The 22,459-nt window shown below is 39.8% G+C and overlaps 1 protein-coding gene and 1 pseudogene across 2 annotated transcripts in view; one reads left to right on the top strand and one right to left on the bottom strand.

The window, feature by feature from the left end:
* MCMBP (minichromosome maintenance complex binding protein) overlaps window positions 1-17,751 on the bottom strand; it is a 47,063-nt gene extending 29,312 nt beyond the window's left edge. The window contains exon 1 of one of the 2 annotated variants that reach the window (XM_026494267.4): window positions 17,406-17,751. In XM_026494267.4, coding sequence (XP_026350052.1) covers window positions 17,406-17,463 — 58 coding nt within the window. In that variant the 5' untranslated portion in view covers window positions 17,464-17,751. The remainder of the gene's footprint in view (window positions 1-17,405) is intronic. The other variant, XM_026494269.4, reaches the window with a different exon arrangement.
* LOC123000741 (60S ribosomal protein L13-like) lies at window positions 368-17,344 on the top strand (annotated as a pseudogene).
* Window positions 17,752-22,459: the final 4,708 nt, after the last annotated feature.

Genomic DNA, 22,459 nt, shown 5'->3' with positions numbered 1-22,459 from the left:
AGGTGCTATGTAGATGTGAAGTAAAGGAATTGTCTCTGTTACAGCGCTGATTGTCAGAAATACTCATAAAATCCTACTAACACCATGTTTAGCAGGGCTTCCAAACGCTTTTACATATTTGAGCAAAGGTGGGAATAAACTCCTCAGGCGATTCCGATGTGGAATGATGGTTAAATTCACTAGTAAACTGGTCCTCAAAGTGTGTTTCCTTGACCACCAGCATTAGAATCACCTGAGGTGTTAAAAATGCAAATTTTCAGCCCACCACAGATGTACTGAATCAGAAATTCTAGAGGTGAGGCCTAGCAATTCGTGTTTTGCAGTGCTAGTCCCTACCCACTGGCAGTCCCCTCCCCTTGGAGCAGTCATGGCACCTAGCCAGAATGGCATGACCCCAAAGCCCCACTTCCACAAGGACTGGCAATGGTGCATGGCCACATGGTTCAACCAGCCAGCACAGAAGATCTGCAGACAAAAGGTCTGCCGCATCACCAGGGCCCTGTATCTGGACCCCTCTAGCCCACAGTGAGGTGTCCCACCGTGAGGCATTACACCAAAGTGCGAGCTGGCAGGGGCGTCAGCTCAGAAGAGTTACGAGTGGCTGGCGTCTACAAGAAGGTGGCGCGGACCTCTGGGATCTCAGTGGATCCAAGAAGGCAGAACAAGTCCACAGAGTTCCTGCAGGCTAGCACGCAGTGGCTGCGGGAGTACCACTCCGAGCCCAACCTCTTCCCAGGAAGCCCTTGGCCCCCAAGAAGGGAGACAGCTCTGCTGAAGACCTCAAACTGGCTACCCAGCTGACAGGACCAGGCATGCCCACACGGAATGTCTAAAATAAGGAGAAAGCCGGAGTCACAACAGAAAAGAACTGCAAGGCGTTGGCCAGTGTTCTCATGGCCCGGCTCTGGCACCCAGACTAGCAAAACGGGCCAAGGAAGCTGCAGAACAGGATGTTGAGAAGAAAAAATACAGTGCCACTGGCAAATTGTGACAAAAAATAGTATAAATACATAAATAAAATGCCCTCTAAGTGACTCTGACGCACATTAAAGTTTGAGAACCACTATTACACTAGATGAGTGCCAATAAAATGATTATTGAATTAGACAAAAAGAAAAAAAATGGGTGTTTTTGCTTCCACTGAAAATGGATATTAAAGAAAAGGTTGAAACACAGTCATGACAGCACACCAACACTGCTATTCTGACTGCATTTGTGCAAGAAACATGGACACGTTTGGGGGGGGGGGTTGGCTGGCTGAGTTGGTGGGGCAAGCGACTCGTGATCTCAGGGTGGTGAGTTCAAACCCCACACCGGGTGCACAGCTTACTTTAAAAAAGAAAAAGTAAAAATGAACAAACATAACCATGCCACCTAACAGATGATAAAGCTCCATCAGAGAGTGACTGGGAGGTGGTAAGGTACATGTATAAAGACAGGATTTTCCTGAGGCCACCTTACAAATATCTGGTAGTGCTAGACAATTAAAGGACTGCAAGAGATAATTAAAAAAAAAAAAATCAACCATGCAATAACCGTCCATTATTCATTAAGCCTACGGTGTGTCCGGCACTCCACTAGGTTCAATAAGGATACTGAGAGCCGAAGAACTTAAAGCAAAGAAAAGCGGTGAACAGAAAGTAACGGCCAAAAGCAAAGAAGAGAAACGAACGCAGGGCAAATAATCTCAGAGAGGGCTTCTGAGGGAGGTAGTACTTGAGCTGGGCATTTAAAGAGGGGTAGACCTGAAACATGCTGAGGTAGAAGGAATTAGTGTATTCCAGACAAAAAAGAAGGACAAGGATGGCACTACCAGATATTCAAGTACACAGGGAACTCAGTGTCAGAAGCTGCATGTGGCCCCTATGACTAAGTTCTGTCTCAAAATTAAGCCATTCCAGCGGAAAACAGAGAGGGATTCCTGTAGACATGGCTTAATTATTTGGCTGTAACTGAGAGTCTGACCTAATCCACTCATGAATTCGGTTACCTAAGATAGTGTATTCATGATTTTGAGTTTAAGTAGGATCAAGTTGGGTCACTTGCAACCAAGAATCCTGCTTAGCACACCCATATCACTATATCATATTTACTATGAATTCTTGGCCATCTGAATTTGAGCAAAACTACACTCAATCTTGATCTGGTTTAAAAGTCAAGGGAACTAAGAAAAAATATATAAGCTCTCACCAATAGTGTATGAGCTTCTAGTTGGTGCTACCTTGATCCTGTCAATCTTTTTAATCTTAATCATTCTGCTGGATACATAGTGGTATATCACTGCGGCCTTAATACGCATTTCCCTAATGACATTGTACACCTTTCATGTTTATTGACCATTTCAATAAATTCTTTTGTGAAGTGCCTATTCACAAGTTTGCCCATTTTTAAAAAATGGGTTTGTTGTGGCATCAATGATTGTACTAATTCTTTGTGTATTCTAGACATAAGTCTTAAGTCATACATATGTAAGGCACATTATTTTCTAATTTGTACTTTTTAAAAATATTCTTTTTGTATGTCTTTTGATGAGTTTTTCATTTTGATGAAGTCCAATTTGCCAAATTTTCTTTCAAAGTTACAGATCCCAAGGTCATGAAGATACTCTCCTAGGTTTTTTATTTTCCACAATTAGGTCCGTAATTGACACCAAATTAATCTTTTTGTTTATATTGTGACATAGGGGTCAAGGCTCATTTTTTCCCAAAAAGATCCACTTGCTCCAGCATTAATTAAAAGGCTTTCTTTCTAGCATTGAATTGCTTTGGAACTTGTGTCAAAAATCAACTCACTGTATTCATGTTAGCCTATTTCTACATTCTCTATTATGTTAAACTGATCTATTTGTTTATCTTTATGCTGTCTTAATACTAAAGTCATACTGTCTTAACCCCTATGGCTTGATCTTAAGTCTTAAAATCAAGTACTTAAGTTCTTCAAGTTTGTCTTGATTATTCTCATCCTCAACAGGTCTAATTTTGAAGGACCACTTTATTGACTTCTGTGTAAAGTCTACTGAAATTTTGATAAGAGTTGTGCTGAATCTACAGATAATTTGAGGAGAACTGACATCTTAACAAAACTGAGTCTTCCAATCTATGAATTCTCCCATGGGAGAGAGAATAAAGGGCCCACACACGGATTCCTCCAGACTCCATCTGTCTCTTTTTCCCTTATGACCCGGCTTTATATCTTCACTATGCTGCTGTAAAAAATCTTAGCCTTGAACACAAATATACAGAGTCACAGTAAGTCCTTTTAGTGAATCTTTAAAGATAGGAGTGCTCCTGGGAATCCCAACACATGAGTATATTAATAGTTCATTTCTTTTAATTGTTGAATAGTATTCAATGGTATAACTTAATGACAATTTGTTCCTCCATTTAGTCGTTGAAGGACAGTTGAATTGTCTCCAGGTTTAACAACAAACAAAACAAATATAAACATTCGTGTACAGGTTTTTGAGTGAACATTAAGCTTTCACTTCTCTAGGCAAAAACCTAGGAATGGGACAGCTGGGTATACGGTAAATGTATGATTAATTTTTAAGATTCTCCCTGTTTTCCAGAATGACTGTACCATTTTGCATTCTCACCAGCAACATATTAGAGATCCAGCTGTTTGTATCCTTGCCAGAATTTGCTACTGTCACTGTGTCTTCCAATTTTAGCTGTTCTAATAGGTGTGTAATATCTCATCACGGTTCACATTTGCATTTCCCTAGTGGCTAATGATGCTGAATTAGTGAAGCATCCATTTAATGTTGGCCCTTTTTACAACTGGGTTAGTTACCATCGTGCTTTCTTTATACATTTTGGATACAAGTCTTCTCTAGGATTCGCAAATAAATTCTTCTTAGTCAATAGCTTATCTTTTCATTCTCCCAACCGTATTTTTTGCAGAACAAAAGTTTTTAGTTTTGATGATTACCAATGTTTTGTTTTATGCATGTCTAAAAATTCACTGCCAAACCCTGAGTGACAAAGATCTTCCATTTACTTTTAAAAGTTGTATATGTTTATAGTCTTAGGTTTTATACTTAGATCTGTGACCCATGTTGAGTTAATTTTTGTATAAGGTATGAAATTTTTGGTTAAAATTCGTATTTTTGCAAATACATATTAATTGTTTCAATATCTTTGTTGAAAATATCCTTTTCCGAGCAGCTCTTTCTACCCACGGGTCCTGTCCCCATGCTTTAATAAACCACCATTTTGCACCCAAAAAAAAAAAAAAAAAAAAAAGAAACAAAGAAAGCCAAAAAAATATATCCTTTTCCATTGAACCACTGAATTACCTTTGTACTCTGTCAAACAATGAGGGCAAGAAGGATGAATCTTACAAACATTATGCTAAGTAAAATAATCTAGACACAAAAGGACAAATGTTATAGGATTCCACCTATAATACTCCAAATATTGTAGGTACCAAGAACCGGCAGCAAATTCATAGAGATGAAAATTAGAACAGAGGCTCTTAGGGGGACACAGGAAGGAGGGGAAATTGGTGGCGAGGGGTATCTATTTCATCTTGGGTAAGTGTGGATAACATGTGGTTGTGGTTGGCAGAATAACGGCCCCCAGGCCCCCCACACATCTTAATCCCCAGAAACTGAATATGTTAATAACAAAGGGGGAATTTAGGTAGAAGATAGAATTAAAGTTGATAATCGACAGACCTTAAAACAGGGAGATTTTTCAGGGTAGGTCCAATTTAATCACAAGGGGCCTTAATGTGGAAAAGTGAGACAGAAGTAGTCAGTGATAAGATGAGAAAAGAACTCGAAGGGGGCCATAAGCCAAGAAACACTGGCAGATTCTAGAAGCTGGGAAACACAAGGAAATAGATTCTCCCCTAGAGCCTCCAGAAAGAATGCAGTCCTGTTGACAACTTGATTTAACCCAGTAAGACTCACATCATTCTGGCCTCCAGAACTGTAAGATAATAACTTTATGTTGTTTTAAGCCACTAAGTTTGTGGTGATTTGTTACAGTAAAAATAGGAAACAAATACAGTGTTTTTTGAGGAATGACTCCATTAACTTGTTGAGTTTATGTCCATAGAGCTATCGTATATTATCCTTTCCATGTCCATACAGTCTATAGTTTTATCTCCTCTTTTATTCCTGGTACTGGTAATTTGTGTCTTTTTTCCCCCCCTTTGCTTGTCTGGCTATAAACTTATGAATTTTATTGATCCTTCTGTTAAAAAAAAATAGAGCTTTGGGTTTCATTGATTTTCTTTTTCCTTCTGTTTTCAATTTCATTCATTTCTGACCTATCTTTAGTAGTTCCTTCTATTTGACTTGGGTTTATTTTGCTCTTCATTTCTAGTTTTAAGGTAGAAGCTTAAATTATTGATTTGAGACCTTTTCTTCTAATAAGTGCACTTAATGCCTCTTAGCACATCTTTGGCTGTATCCCAAAATTTTGATATGCTTGTATTTTCATTTAGTTCAAAATATTTTAAAATTCCTTTTGAGACTTTTTGATCCATGGATTGTTTGGAAACATTATTTCCACGAGTTTGAATTTTCTTGTCATCTGTTACTGATTTCTAATCTAACTTTACTATGGTCAGAGAACACACCTGATGATTTCAACTCTAAGATCTGTTAATATTTGTTTTATGATCCAGGATGTGGTTTATCTTGGTGAATGTTCCATGTACACTTGAAAAAAATGTAATATTCTGCTGATGTTGGTGCAGCATTCTACAAATGTCAATCAGATATACTTCATTGATGGTACTGTGAAGTTTTTCTATATCCTTGCCTATTTTCTGTTCACTTATAGACTACTAAAAGAGAACTGGTAAAATCTCCAATACAGATTTCTCTATTTCTCTTTTCAGTTCTATGAGTTTTTACTTCACGCATTGCGAAGTTCTGCTGTTAGGTGCGTTTACACTTATGTCTTCTTAGCAAACTCTTTTATCTTTGTGTGATGTAGCTCTTGTTCTCTTTTCGAAAACAAAACCTTTCTTAAAAATATTTTTAAATTTAAGGGGCAGCTGGGTGGCTCAGTCAGTTAAGCATCTGACTCTTGGTTTCCACTCAGGGTCCTGGGATCAAGCCCTGTGTCAGGCTCCACACTCAGTGTGGTGTCTGCTTGAGATTCTCTCTCCCTCTGCCCCTTCCACTCATGCTCTCACTCTCTAAAATAAATAAATCTTTAAAAACATTTTAATTTAAAATGAAGAATCCACTAAAGAGAAAGACCCGAGATCCAAGAAAAAAAACGAACTCATGAATGCAATGAAAACAAAAAAACAAAAAAACAAAAAAACAAAAAACAAAACCACACACACAAGCATAACAATTAAACAACAAACCTAAAAAGCAACTGGCACAAATTAGAGGAATAATTCAGAGGGCAAATTGAAGAACATCCACAAAGAAATCAGAGTTCTCAGTAAATAAATTATATGAAAATGTCAAATTTCTGTTCAATAAGAAAAAGAAATGCAATAATACAAACATAAGTTTTAATACAGTACTGCTCAAGAAAATACATATGCACCTGACAGCATAGCCTCAAAATAAAGCAACTTTTTTTAGAACTAAAGAGAAAAACAGAAATCACAATTAGAGACTTTTAACACAGCCCTCCCAGAAACACATATCAAGCATAAAACACAAAAGTAAGTATACAGCAGGTATGAAGAACATAATAAGCTCTCCAATAAATATAAATATTCAGGGTACTGCTTTAGTACATGAGACATTCACAAAAGTTCTATGTACTAGTCATAGAGGAAGCCTCAACAGATGCCAGGTGCATATTCTCTGTCCAAAATGAGACAAGAACTCACAAAAAAAGGAAAGCTTAACACATAAGCACCCTTATGTCTAAAATGACTTTTTTTATTTGAGTGCACAAAGAGGGAGAGGGAGCAGCAGACTCCTTGCTGAGCAGGGAGCCCTACACAGGACTCAATCCCAGGACCCTGAGACCAGGACCCAAGCCAAAGGCAGCCGCTTACCCGACTGAGCCACGCAGGCACCCCTCTACGATGATTTTTTGTTTTTTAAACAAAGAAGCCCCTACGAATAAATAATCCTTGGAGAGGAATTGGTAGGGGTAATTATGAAATTCTCCAAGATGGATAACAAAGAAAGTTACAAGGGTTAATGTTCGTGGACTACTAAAGTGGTGTTCAGAGAAAATTACAGATTCAAACACATTTATCAAGTACCAAGAAAGAATGGAAATGGATGAGCTTATTAGTATTCAACTTAAAAAGCTAGAAAAAGAGAACAGAGCAAATCCAAAGAATAAGAAAATAAAGGACAAACATCAATGAAACAGAGAACAAAAAACCCACTAATACAAATCACTAATAGTAAGATGGGCAAATTTTCTGGCAAGCCTGTTTAGAAGAAAAACAAAGAAAATTCAAAAGAATCATATAAATAAATAAAAATAACAAGATACAAACAGAACACAATACTAAAAGAAAACAAATAACTGTACAACAGAAGAACAAAATGAAAAAAGGGGAAATGCTATATAGATAACAGAAATATTAAAAACTGTGAAATACTATGAATTATAAACATATTTGAAAATTGAGGTAAAATGGATAAATATCTTTAAAGACTATTTTTGCACGCACGCCTGAGAGAGCGAGTATGGGGGGGGTAGGGAGGCAGAGGGAGAAGCAGACTCCCCACTGAGCAGGGGTTCCTGGGATCATGACCCAAGCCAAAGGCAGACACTTAACCGACTGAGCCACCCAGGCACCCAGAAATGGATAAATTTTGAAGAATATAAATTGCCAAAACTGCCACAAGACTGGCAGAGTTCACACTGTTAACCACAATTTGGTCAAAGAACACTGTACATCTAATATTGACATGAGAGGAAAAAAAAACTGCTGATCCTTCCTCTCAATGCCATAAGTCCCAAGTCCAGATAATTTTACACTTTAAAGCAAAGTTCACAAAAGATAAAGATACAAAAATCCTACATAAACTGTCAACTGAATCCAATGGGAGTATTTAAAAAAAAAAAAAAATCAGACCAAGCAGTATTTATCCCAATAATACAAAAATAGTTTATTATCAGAAAATCTTTAAGTGTAATCTAGAACATTAAAAAATTAAAGAAAAGGGGAGCCTAGGTGTCTCAGCAGGTTAAGTGTCTGCCTTGGGCTCAGGTCATGATCCCAGGGTCCTGGGATAGAGCCAGCAGACGGCTCCCTTCTCAGCAGGGAGTCTGCTCCTCCCTCTCCCTCTGCCTGCCACTCCCCCCACCTTGCCCATGCGCACTCTCTCCCCTGTCAAAAAAAAATAAAGTCTTAAAAAAAAAAAAAAAGATTAAAAGAAAAAATATAACCATCTCAGGGGACAGAAAACTAGGTATTTAATAAAGTGTAAAACCTACTTTATGATGAAAAATTATAAATTATGGCTTGATAGTAAACTCCGGAGTGTAAGAGAAATCATTTGACCTTGATTCTTGAAACACTGTGCTTAAAGCAAAATAATTTAATGACAGGATTATACTTCCTTCCCTACTGGTCCCAAACTAGCAGGTCCTGCAGGGAAAGCAATTATGCAATCATAATAATAGAAATGCTATTCATTGGTTTTTGACCTTTATAGTATGATCAGATAAAGCACTAAAGTACTGTAAACCTTGGTAATGCACAATGACTGACACAAACTAGACAGAAGCAATGGAAGGTTGTACAGACACTAACTTTCTCATCTTATGAAATAGAAACCCTGAAATAGTATCTAAAGTTGCTGGAGGGAAGAAGTAATTTTAGAATATGACTTTACATTCAAAAGGAAAGCAATCGAAGAATTAAAAATAAGGGAAAAACCAGAAGCTTCCCACTAAGATAGGAACAATAATGCAAGGAGGTCCCTCTCACCACTCCTTTTCAACACTACTAGAAGTCATAACTAATGCGGTAAGACAAAAAAAGGAAGTAAAAGGTGTACTGACAGAGAAGGAAAAAATAAAAGTGTCTATTCGCAGATGACATGTTTCTATGTAGAAAACCCAAAAGGAATCCACAAAAAAACCCTCCTGGAACCAATAAACGATTATACCAAGATTGCAAAATGAAAGGTTAATATACACAAGTCAATCATATTCCTACATGCTATCAATGATCAAGCGGAATTTGAAATTAAAAACACAATACCATTCACATTAGCATCCCCCAAAATGAAATTCTTATGTATAAATCTAAGAAAATATGTACAAGATCTGTATGAGGAAAACTATAAAACTCTGATGAAAGAAATTAAGGAACCACATAAATGGGGAAATATTCCATATTCATGGATAGAAAGACTCAATATTGTCAAGATGTCAGTTCTTCCCAACAAAGACTGGGCTAAGTGCATTTGTTTGGACAGTAAATCTTAAAAGTGGTCCAGAACAGTACAAACTTGCTTAGGGGTGGTTAGTATCCCCCAACCCCTGTGTGGGGATCTACAGTCCCACATGCATACAACAGATTTTAAATAAACAACACGGCGATTGTAAAGATGAAGGAACAAAACTTGAATTATTCAATTCTATCTTCTATGAGATAAATTGGAAGTGGTTGGTTGTGTTTAATATATAAAACTGTGAAACGAGAGGTATAATAGGTGCAAATTTTAGCTCATACATGAAATATTTCACTGAATTTGAATAATAGATTTAATACAGAAATGTATTCTTCTCAGCTATTTGTAACTAAAGAATGAATCAAGAAAATACATAAACATCAGTGGCACTATTTGGTAACTGCCTAATCTGTGTATTTTGCAGTTGTTTGTCCTATTAAAATTCACTTATTATCAGACAATTGTTTCTTTTTTGTACTGCAGGAACTTGGGAAGTTATTTTTATTCAAGGAATTCATTATACAAGTAAAACAAAAATCTTCAAATCTCCTGTGTGGTACCCGCCGATACGAAACAACATCAACACAGTGGAATTGAACAAAAAAAATATTCGAAAATGGGGGAGCAGGGGACAAAAGATGATAGAAGCAATGTCTAGAACTGTTTTGAAATATGGAATATCTTAAGCATTGTATGTGGCTTCATTTAATGATTATTACTGAAAATAATTCTGTAGTAAGAAGGGAGGTATTTAAAAAACTGATCTAGGGAGCCAAATACCCAGGTATGGTCCTGATTGAACAGTCCGGCTCTATAGTCTGTTATCTTAACTATTCTCTATTATCAAAAGAACTAAAAGCACTACAGATTCAATGCAATCTCTACCAAAATGCTATCTTTTTTTGCATAAATGGGTGATCTGATTCTAAATTTACAAGGAAATGCAAGGGACTCCGAAGAGCCAAAATCATATCAAAAAGGAAGAAAGTTGAAGGACTCACATTTCCTGATTAAAAACTTAGGCAAAGCTACAGTAATCAGGGCAATGGCATAAGGATAAATGCATAGACCAATACAATGGAAGTGAGAGTTCAGAAATAGAGCTACACATCTGTGGTCCAGTGATTTTTTGACAAAGGTGTCAAAATCATTCACTGGAGAGAGAACAGTGTTTTCAACAAATAGTGCAGGAGCTTCCAGGTTGGTGAATGCATCCACAACTGGGAGGTAGCTAGCATACCCTAGTTCTCTGGAGACAGAAGCATGAGGTACCATTCCAGATCTCACCCTACGTCCCTCTTCATCTGTATACTTTATAATATCCTTTATAATAAACTGGTAAATGTAAAAAATAAACCAAAACCAAATGATACTAGGACAACTGACTATCCACATGCAAAAGAATGAATTTGGATCCCTACCTCATACCTTATAAAAAAATTAATTCAAAATGAATCAAAGACCTAAATCTAAGAATTCAAGCTACAAAACTCTTAGAATACAAGTATAAATTTTTATGACCTGGCATTAGACAATGGGTTCGTAAATATGGCAATCAAAGGGAAAAGATATAAACTGGATAAATCTGACGTCGTCAAAATTAAAAACTTATACAAGTAAAATGTTATGGAAGTTTTTCTGTTGTTTTCTGTTCCCTTACATAAATTATTGTGTATTATGCACAAAAAAATTAAAAACTTACATCAAAAGACACTACCAAGAAAGTGAAGACAATCCAAAAAATGGTAAAAAAAAAAAATATTTGCAAATAATATATTTCTGACAAGTCTAGTATGCAGAATATACAAAGAAGTCTATCTCAACAATAAAGACAAAACCCTAATTAAAACATCTGCAAAGGATTTGAATACACATTTCTCCAGAGAAGATATACAAATGGCCAACATGCATATTGAAAGATGCTATTATAATTAGTCATTAGGGAAATGCAAATCAAGGAGTTACCACTTCATATCCACTAGGATGGCTATAACAAATAAAACAACAGAAAATAACAAGTGTTAGACAGATGTAAGAAACTGGAAACCTCACAAATTACTGGTGGAAATTTAAAACGGTGCAGCCATTTTGGACAATAGTTTGTCAGTTCCTCAAAGAATTAAACATAAAATTATATATGACCCAGCAAGCCCATGCCTGGGTATATTACCAAAAGAACCGAAAACGTACATTCACACAAAAATTTGCACATGGATATTTACAACAGCACTATTTGCAATAACCCAAAAGTGGAAAAACCAAGGGCCAATCCATGAATGAATGGATAAACAACATGTGGTATATCCATGCAATGGAATACTATTTTCAATCATAAAAAGGAAGTGCTGATATATGCTACTGCATGGTTGAACCCTGAAAATATTATGCTATGTGAAAAGCCAGACACAGAAGTCCACAGTATTATTCCACTTACATGAATGTCCAGAGCAGGTAGATCATAAGCAGAAGTAGACTGATTGCCACAGAATGAAGGAGGAAGCAACTGGGAGTGACTGGCTAACTGGCACAGGATTTCTTTTTGGGGTGATGGAAATTAGAGTGAATTGTAATTTCTAAATGGTTAATTTCATGTTATATGAGTTATAGCTCAATAAAAATTGTACGAGTATCATATGGTTTCCCTCATTTATGGAACAGAAGGAATAGCAGGGAGATCGGCAGGAGAAGGAAGGGAAGAATGAAGGGAGGGTAAACAGAAAGGGGAATGGACCACGGGAGAGGATGGACTCAGAGGGGAGCGGGGTGGGGGATTAGGCTAGACCAGTGATGGGTATTAAGGAAGGCACGTATTGCATGGAGCACTGGGTGTTATAAGCAAACAATGAATCATGAACACTACATCAAAAACTAATGATGTTCTGAATGGTGACTAACAAAACATAATAAAAATTTTTTTTAAAAATTGTAAACATAAAGACACTAAGAGGCGCCTGGGTGGCCCAGTCAGCTAAGCATCCAACTCTTGGTTTTGGCTCTGGTCATATCAGGGCCCTGAGAACGAGCCCTACATTGGGCTCTGCACTCAGCTCCGAGTCTCCTTAAGATTCTCTCCCTCTGCCCTTCCCACTCATGCATGCGCTTGCTCGCGCTCTAAAATAAATAAAATCTTAAAAATAATAAATAACTAAATAAAGGCACTAAAAGTAGAAACAAAGTGGTTACCTGTGGGGAAAGAGCATCCTTTTACTCATTTAATACCACTGTGGTTTTTTTAACCACGTACAAGTTATTATTTAACAACCTAAAAATTCATATACACATATTTATACCTTTTGCTGCAGGTGCCCAATCCATTCTCCTCAGAGAACTTGCCCCATGTTGAGGTATGGGCCTCAACAGTCAGGACTGTCCTACATAACTCTCTGCCCTGACCACAGCTGTTGGTGCATGATTAGACTCCTGACTCCATGCTGGGCCAACCAGATTCTCTAGCCCTACCATCTGGGTTTAAAGTAAAGATGCTACCTGGTGTGAAACTGAGAACAAGTAAATTTGGGAGCTGTGGAGTAGAGATAATTGTATTCATGTACAGAGATGAATGTGGCCTACGGGAGAAAAACTGACAAGAGTTGCTTAGATTCCTGCTAACCTTCCAGCTCCTGATTCCACTCCTGGGATGCCAAGACACCCTTCTTAACTTTGGGTTCTACAGCCTTACAACAAATGCTTTTTTTCAGTGGCCTACCAAGATCAGGATGATAGGAGAGATCTAAGGTAGGTACAAACAAAAGGGGATGAATTGTCTAGAATCATGGTGACAATAAAAAAAGTAGACTGACTTTTAGTCAATTTTATTGTTGCTTTAGATTCTCTAAAATGCTAATGATCAAGGGGCACCTGGAGGGCGCAAGTCAGTTGAGTGTCTGACTCATTGTTTCAGCTCAGGTCATCATCTTGGGTCCTGGGATCAAGACCCGCACCAGGCTCTGAGTCTGCCTGAGACTTTCTCTCTGCCCCTCTCCCCGACCTGCACTCTCTGTTTCTCTCTCTCAAATAAATAAATCTTTAAAAAATAAAATAAAATGCTAGCGATCAAATACTTCTCCCTACCCTCCTCCGCAAACCACTGCTTTTTGCATGAGCTAGTCTGGTTGTTAGATACAACCAAAGTACCTTAAATATAACCAATAATGATCTTGACCCAACCAACAATCTAAAGAGAAAATAGTGAAAGAAATCAGTCGATATGCATTCCTACTTTTTCCAAAATTAATAGCAGTTAATTTAAGAAAATTTATTTTAAATATTAAGTGATTAAGAGAAAAAAGTATACAGAACTTTTTTTTTCCTTTTTTTAAGATTCCTGCCTTTGTTTAAAGGAAGTGATTTGATATGGATCACTATATGAACAATCACTGCAGGGACTAAGCCATCAGCGCTATGCACATAACAGAAACCAACAAAGATATGTTGAACTAAAGTATTTCTAAATCACAGTTTAAAGCTTTGGATCTAAATGTCCTGTACATAAAATCTTTTAGAAACTCCAAGGGAAACATTAAAGATATTTTATGAAGGCTTACAGGAAAAAATTTACATATGAACAATTGTAATATAGCAGATAAAAAATCAAATACAGATTGATTCACGAAGATGAATTATGACCCTTGTAGTTATGATTAGCCACTCACCGAATTTCAAGTTTCCTATCTGAATGAAGAAGAAAGAATTAGGACTTGGATGTGAAAGTAACTCATACCTGGTAGGATCATGAATTCTCTGAATCACTATGAGGTCCACCAGGACTGTCCTAAGTCTGAGACTTGTGGTCATAGTATCCATCCCAATTCACACCTGACTGATTAATCAGTCTTTTCACTGCCTCTATTCAGCACATATTCACTGAGCATTTTTAATGTCAAAGTGTATTCCAGGCAATGAGGATATACTGGTGAATTGAGTCAGATACAGGCCCTGAATTCCCTGAGTAAAAAATGTAGCAAAGGAACCCAGGGAACAAGTTCAACAACTTGCTTTACATATGTGAAAATTAATGAAGGGAAACCTCACTAAAGTGGACCTGGGGGGTGCCTGGGTGCCTCAGTTGGTTAAGCTTCTGCCTTTGGCTCAGGTCATAGTCCCGGGGTCCTGGGACTGAGCCCCTGAGTTGGGCTCCCTGCTCAGCAGGGAGTCGGCTTCTCCCTCTGCCCTTCCCACCGCTCATGCGAGCACTCTCATGAGTGCTCTCTAAAATAAATAAATAAAATCTTTAAAAATAAATTAAGAAAAAAAAGGGATGCCTGGGTGGCTCAGTCATTAAGCTCAGGTCATGATCCCAGAGTCCTGGGATCGAGTCATGCATTGGGCTCCTTGTTCAACAGGGAGCCTGCTTCTCCCTCTGCCTGCTGCTCCCCCTGCTTGTGCTCGCTTGTGCTCTCTCTCTGGCAAATAAAGTCTTTTTTAAAAAATTAATTAATAAATTAAGAAAAATAAAGTGGACCTGGGATGCTAGAAGGGGAGGCTGAAAAGGAGAGCTGTACCACCCAATGTCAATTACAAGAAAAGTCAATTACAGACCCCTTAGGAGAAGAATCTTCAACAGGAAAGAATCATCAATTACAGGCTGGGGAGAGATGTACATTGCATTTCCTATAAGAAGTCTACTATCCCTACAACTCAGCCATTGAGAAACGAGCATCACCCTCAACTCCTGCTTTTCTCCAATGGGCTTTCCTTCAAAATAATCCATCCCAACTTCCTCCTCTGTAAAATAAAGTTCCTCTTCTTTGTGGGACTTGTCTACGGTTTACCATAGTTTGCATGTCCCCAACTGCAATTTCTCTGTTATTTCCCAATAAACCCATTTTTACTGGTACAGTAACTGGCAGTTTTATTTTTAAGGTTAACACATGTTACTTTCCAGGACACACAGGATCCTGCAGTAATCGAAGCAGGGAGTACCTAAACTTACGTTCCTGAAAGAAAAGTAAGAGTTAGCCAGGAAAGTACAAGTGGAACTAGAAGGAGGGGAACAAAGGAAATAGCTGATGCAGAGGCCTAGAGGCAAGGTTCAAAATCAAAGAAATGAAGGAGGGTTCAATAGGAGAGGGAATGCAGTGATGAGGTCTGAGAGCTAGGTAGAGGTGGAGCCAAGAAAGGCCTCATAAACCACAAGAGGCATTTCTCTATCTGGGTGAAAAAATCAATTTAAAACAATTACTACAAAATCGAAGAGAGTCTACAAGTTTAACACCTGACTTACTTCTCACAGAAACATACCTGTAATACTGTTATTATAGAGGCTTTCAACATATTCACGGTGATTAAAAAAAATACAGTAAAAATATATACTTCAGAACAGCTTCTACCAAAAAAGCCAAAATCATGACTATAAAGCAGTATTATTTTCTTCTCTGTAACACATAGTCTGTATGGGAAAACAGGACAGCCTGTGGGGAAACACAAGGTCCAGGTGCCCACAACAATTTACAAAATTTATAAAATACCGTAAAGCCAGGATTTTATACCCAAGCATACTCTTCCTATATTATAATGAGATGTGCCCCTTAGGATCATACACTTAGGTCGCAAAATCTGGCAAATACTTCCAAAATTACATCAAATATAAAATCATTTCATATCCGTCAGGACTAAGGTTTGGGGTATTTCTCATAAATTTTCTAAATATCTGTAACTGGAACTTCACCCTTAAGCACCAAAACTTTTTATTTTTGATGGATTTTCCCTAAAAGGTACCTATGCATCTACACCCACCAACTCTGCAGTTTAATCCTCACTCCACGTGGTGCAGCCATTATTTTGGACATCAATTATGGGCTCCAGTATTCATTGTGACCATCAATCACTAGGATATAGCGGAGCTATATGTGCCCCTTCCTCAAAGCGCCCTATGGATATAGTGATTTTTTTTTTTTTTTTTGCCTTTTTAAAAATATATATACACACAGTTTTAGATTTCTTCATCAGGTTGTCAATGTTCACGGACTACAATCGGGATGCCTACCCAGGCCTTCTTCTAATTTGCTGCTTCTAGTTTCTGCCTGGGGAATCAGAAAACTAAACTAGTTCAAACGATAGGGAAAATGAATAAAGAGTTGCTGAGTCCCACCTACAAAAAATACATAGATTTTACGCCACAGATTTTGGCTGCTGGAGACTATTTAGCTTCTCATTAGCGGTTCTCACCAATACCCCAAGGTGTTTCAAATGAGCTAAGGCCACTCCTACTACGCTAAGTTACCTCCAGGTGCTACAACCTAAGTGATTCCTGGTTTGCCTCCACCACTCCTAAGTGCAAAAAGAAAGGGGGAGGGGGCCAAAATGACCGGTTAACCGCACACAAGCCTAAATTTTCCCTCATGGGCACTTAACTGGAAAGTAGCATTTACAAATAAACTGCAACTAAAATTCACTAAGCTGGTCTGCAACATTCTCAGCTCTTTCTACGTAGGAGCTCATTTGAGTAGTTCCACATTTCTTGCTAGCTCTGGCACGAGAGGAGACGTCTACCAGACAGGTTTTAAAGTCATCCTAAGAGAAAAATTAAGCTCTTACACCCAATCTTATCTGGAAATGAGAGGATGTGTGTAATACAGTAGTTAGAGCCAACTTCTGCTGAGAGCGAGCACTCCCCCGACACACCGGAAGTTTTGAAATATCCTGCAGGCTCCCCGTAGGCAAAGTGCTTTTCCTTGCCCCGTCTCAGCTGGTCCCCGAAGGTTCAAGGACCCCCTCCGCGAACTGCCGCACAAGGGGCGCGGGCCCCCGGTGCGCCACCGAGGGGAGAGAGGCCGGCAATCACGGCCGACCGCCGGCTCCTCGCCGCGTAACCTTGGCAGCTCGCGAATCGCGAAATCGGGCAGGTGGGAGGCACCTGCGGCCGGCCGGGGAAGCCGCGGCCCGGGCCCCGGCATGGACGCCGTACCGGGGTGCCTCAACGCCGCCCGCGCAGGCCCGGCCGGCCGCGAGAGCCTTCGGGGGAGCCCCGCGTGGGGCCGCGCGGCGGGGTAGGGCCCCGGGCTCGGCAAACTCGGCGGCCACCGCCCGGCCCGCCCCCGGCGCCGCCACTCACCGAAGAAGCCTTGCACGATCCCGAGCGGGTGGCTGAGCCAATCCTCCCCACAGGGCATCTCGCCGACGGGCCGGGGCCGGCGCGGCCCGGCGTCCCGCGCCGCGGCTGCTCCTCGGGGGCTCGGCCGCTCGTCGCCCGCGCCCTCCCACGCACGGCGAGCCTCGGGGCGCGGGCCGCCCGGCCTCCACGCGCCTCAGGGAACGGCGGCTGTGGCGGCGACAGCCGAGGAGCAGCTGGCCACGGGCAGGCGGCGCGTGCGGATCCCCAGCCTCCACTTCGCACAATGGCGGGAAATAGGCGCCGCCGACCGCGCTGCCTGCGACCTGGGTGGAGCTCGCGCGGGGAGGGGCGGCGGGAGCGCGCGGCGCGGCCCCGCGGGCGGGAGGAGGGGTGAGTCGGCTCGCGCGGGGGCGGGGCGGGGCGTGGCCGCGACGCGGTGGCGTCGCGGCGGCGCGACGCGACCGCCATCTTGGAAATGGGCAAAAGGAAGGGCACACGGGGCTTCGGGGAGACTGGCGTCGTGGCTGAGGTTGGCGTGTTGCAGTTTATCACGCTGTGATAAATGTCCGGTTTATTAATTCATGATAGGAGGCCTTGCCCAGGTCGGAGGCGACAGCATCCTGAAAGCACAAGCCCAAGGAGAGGTCCTCTCTGGGCAAAATTAGTGAGAAACAGCCCTTGGGGTCCATCCACCTCCTCTTGGTGCTGGTTTTGTTTTTGTTTTGCTCCTTTCTCTGGAGCCCTGCCTGAAACCCATGTCGAGACTTTTCCTCAGCTGCAGAAAGTCTTATCCCACTGAGGGAAGAATGAATTTAGACAAGGGGCACTTTGAAAAACCCCAAACGCCCTTTGCTGTCCAGCACTATGTTAGAGGGACCAGTTCCTAAATGAGGAGCAAGCTCATAACTGAAAACATACGTGGTCGGCCTCTGCCTAGAAACTGGAAACAGCCAGGGAGCTTCGGCAGGTGCCTGTGGAGGGTGTGTACAGGCATACCTTAGAGATACCGCCCCTTTGTGCCACACCACTGCAAGAAAGCGAAAATCATAATAAAGCGGATCAGAGAATGTTTTCGTGTTCCAGTACACACAAAGACTAGGGGTATACTATATTGTAGTCTATTAAGTGTGCAATAGCATTATATGTAAAAGAAGGTGCATACTTGAATTTTAAAATATTGCTTAAAAGATGCTGTCCTTGGGGGGCACCTGGGTGGCTCAGTCAGTTAAGCATCCTCTTGATTTCAGCTCAGGTCATGATCTATCTCAGGGTCATTAGATGGAGTCCCACATTGGGCTCAGCGCTCAGTGGAGAGTCTACTTGAGATTCTCTCCCTTCCCCTCTGCTTCTTCCCTTCTTCAAATAAATAAATAAATCTTAAAAAAAGAAAAAAGATGTCATCTGAACTTTCAGCAAGTCATAATCACCCATCAGGGATCATCATAACAGAGTAATAATGAAAATGTTTGAAATGCCACGAGAATTACAAAACCTGTCATAGAGATACCCAGTGACCAAATGCTTTTGGAAAAATAGCATCAGTGGACTTGCTCTGAATGGTGTTGCCATAAACTTGGAATTTGTGAAAACAAAACAAACAAACAAAAAACAGAAAAACGCAGTTTCTGTGAAGTGCAATGAAGCATAGTAAAACAATGTATGCCTGTATGGAGATACCCTCAGAATGAAGGGTGGTGACATCAGCATACGCAAAAGATCAAATCTAGGGGTAAACTTTTAGTGAGGGCATTTGGAAAATATCCAAGTTCAGCGATGAAATAGCATGTTTCTCCTAGGCCTGGAATGTACCTGAGAAAACTGCAGTATCAGCAACTGAAAATAGAGCTTGTTCACAGAAGGATGATCTGAATGGACTCTGGAAAGTGGGGAGCCCAAGAGCAAGAACTGAATTCAAATCTCAAGCCCTACTTAGGGCAAAGGGGGGGGGTCATTTGTACTTCTCACTGTGAACTAATTAATTGGCATACTGGATTATGCATAATTATACATCTGGCTCTTGTGAGTTTGGGTGAGCTGAGAAAACGGAGTTTCAAATCCACAAAGCCACCACTTTGTTCATTTATTCGGTTGTTTAGCAGAGAGTGTTGCCAAGTCCCTCGTATTAAATGGAGAAATCCCATATTTTAACTTTGCGACCAGGAACATGCAAATTAAATATATGCAGACATGAAAATGTCTATCATAATAATCAAAGATTTGTTTCACATGCGATTGCAGACGGATACCAAGTCAGCCGTGGCTAGGGACACTTCAGTTTTAGGTTTCTCCCTCTGTATTTAGTTACTTATAAACAACCAGTTGCTCAGATTTACTTAAAGAGACACTGTGATGTTTTTGAAATGTCATTATTTTATAATGTGAATGACTGTTAACATCTAATTTTTCTGTGGGAAGATATTTGAAGTAGTTAATGAAAATGTAAGCATCCAGGGCAGGGTCCAAACAAGTACATCTCTATGGCATGATTTTTTCCCCACTACCAGTAACAGCACTTCTGCCCCCACTCCAAGCCTGTATTTTTAAGGAAGGCGATAAGTAATCCCCTTTACCTTTGTGAGGTAAAGGAAAAGGATGCTTGAGGGCTTTTCTGAAATGTGACATTTACACTAGAACTTGAAAATAAGAGTTAACTAGGCAAAAAGTAGGAGGGGAGAGTGTTCCAAGCCTAGGAAAGCAAAGCTTGCAAAGAAAAATTAAAATAATGACAATTTATTATATGACTTGACTACTAATAGTATTTATATAATCATAACAATGTTAAAATTTGAATGTCAACCTAGCCAACATTATAATTTAACTTTAGTGAGAGGCTAGGGGGGAAATATATCCGATGAGGACAAAGATCAAAAGGGGCAAAATCCTCATCATTCATCTGGGAAGTCAACACATATGCAAACGGGAAAACCTTCAGAAGTGGCAATGTAACCATATTAATTTAGAAACAGAAATACTGAAAGAATTGGCTGAAAGAGTTGAATGTAGCTGCCTTCAGGGTGGGGTAAAATTAAAAAAAACATTTGCTGGTTTTCTACGTATTTGTTATTAACTCAACCCCAACTGCACTAGAATTTCTGCTGGATTGTAAGCTCCTTGAAACGATGATTTTGATATTTATATGCTGTTTTATTCCTTAGCACTTAGAACAGTGCCTGGCATAGCATGGGTGTTCAGTAAATGGTTGCTGAATGGATAATGCACATTTTCCATCAGTTGCCTAAATTTCCTCTCTAGGTGTTTAAACACGTTTTCTTGGATATCTTTCCCAGAGACTTTGACCTGTTCCAATCCGAACTTTTTGCCCTCTACCTCTGGTATAAAACTGTCTTCCTAGGGTCTCCTACCACCACTATCCTAAAGATTCTCTTTCCTTTCATGTTGTCATTGAGACTTTGAAAAAAATCTGTTCCCTCCTTCTTCCATACCCATAGATAGATTGCCTAGGGGAGAACTGCAATTCTTAGTTTCAGAGGCGTGGCTCAGGCTGGTTGCCCAACTAGGGACTACATTTCCCAGCTGCCTTTGAGGCTAGGTGGGACTGCGTGATTAGGTTCTTAGTTTTAGGTTGGAATGTGCAGAAGCAAGTTGGTCTTTTGCATTTATCCTTTTCTCAGAACACAAAGGGAGAAGGGATTTCTTAACTATCTCTGTTTTCTGAGGAGTAAGTGGGGGCAACTAATAGGGAAGTTGGGCTCATTGATCAAGCCCGGACTTTTCTAGGCCAGTGGCTGCGGCTGTTGTGGGTCAGAGTTCTATTGTTAAATATGCTCTGGCTACTTTTTGTATGTTCAGTCTCAGAAATAACACGGAAGCCACATATGTAAATCAAAAGTTTTTAGTAGTTACATTAAGAGATATTAAGAGGTACAAACTTCTAATTATAAAATAAAGAAGTCACAGGAATGAAAAGAACAGCATAGGGAATATAGTCAATAATATTGTGATAACTTTGTATGGTGGCAGGTGGAAATTACACTTACGGTGGTAAGCATTTCATAATTGTATATAACTGTCAAATCCCTAGGTTTTACACCTGAAACTAACATAATATTATATGTCAACTATACTTCAATTAAAAATTGAAAACAAACAAGAAATTGTAGTGAGATACTATTACACATTCATTAGAATAGCCAAAATTTAAAATACTGGCAACACCAAGTACAGACATTAGTGGTTGGAAAATAAGATGATATAGTCACTTTGGAAAATAAAGTGGCGGGGCGCCTGGGTGGCTCAGTTGGTTAAGCTGCCAACTCTCGATTTCGGCTCAGGTCATGATTCCTGGGATCAAGCCCCCCACTGGGCTCCCTGCTCTGCGAGGAGCCCGCCTCTCCTTTTCCCTCTGCCTGCTGCTCCCCCTGCTTGTGCTCTTTCTCACTCTGTCAAATAAATAAATGAAATCATAAAAAATAAATAAATAAAATAAATCTTAGGGAAAAAAAAGAAAGTGGCAATTTCTTACAAAGTTAAATATACTTGACTATAAGACCTGGCAATTCTACTCCTGGGTGAAATGAACACACGTCCACATGAAGATTTTTAGATAAATGTTCATTGCAGCTTTAATAACAATAGCACCAAACTTGAAACAACCCAAATGTCCACCAAAAATGAATGGGTAAACAAATTACAATATAGCCATACAATAAAACACTATTTAACAAGGAAAAAAGAATGAACTATGATTCACATGACATGGATGAACCTCAAAAACATTGTTTAATCAAAAGAAGCCAAGCACAGAAGAATACATACTACATGATTCCATTCATATGAAACTTACTAAAGATAAATGTGGGGGTGGGGGTGGGGGGATAGGGTAACTAGGTGATGGACATTAAATAGGGCATGTGATGTAATAAGCATTGGGTTATTATATTATATAAGGCTGATGAACCACTGACCTCTATATCTGAAACCAATAATACCTTACCTGTTAATTAATTGGATTTATTTTTTTTAACATTTTTAAATTTAAATTCAATTAATTAACATATGATGTATTATTGGTTTCAGACGTACAGGCCTGTGAT

Source organism: Ursus arctos, unplaced genomic scaffold (assembly GCF_023065955.2).
Source record: "Ursus arctos isolate Adak ecotype North America unplaced genomic scaffold, UrsArc2.0 scaffold_7, whole genome shotgun sequence".
NCBI classification, from domain to species: domain Eukaryota; kingdom Metazoa; phylum Chordata; class Mammalia; order Carnivora; family Ursidae; genus Ursus; species Ursus arctos.
This window is presented reverse-complemented; position numbering and strand designations above follow the sequence as displayed.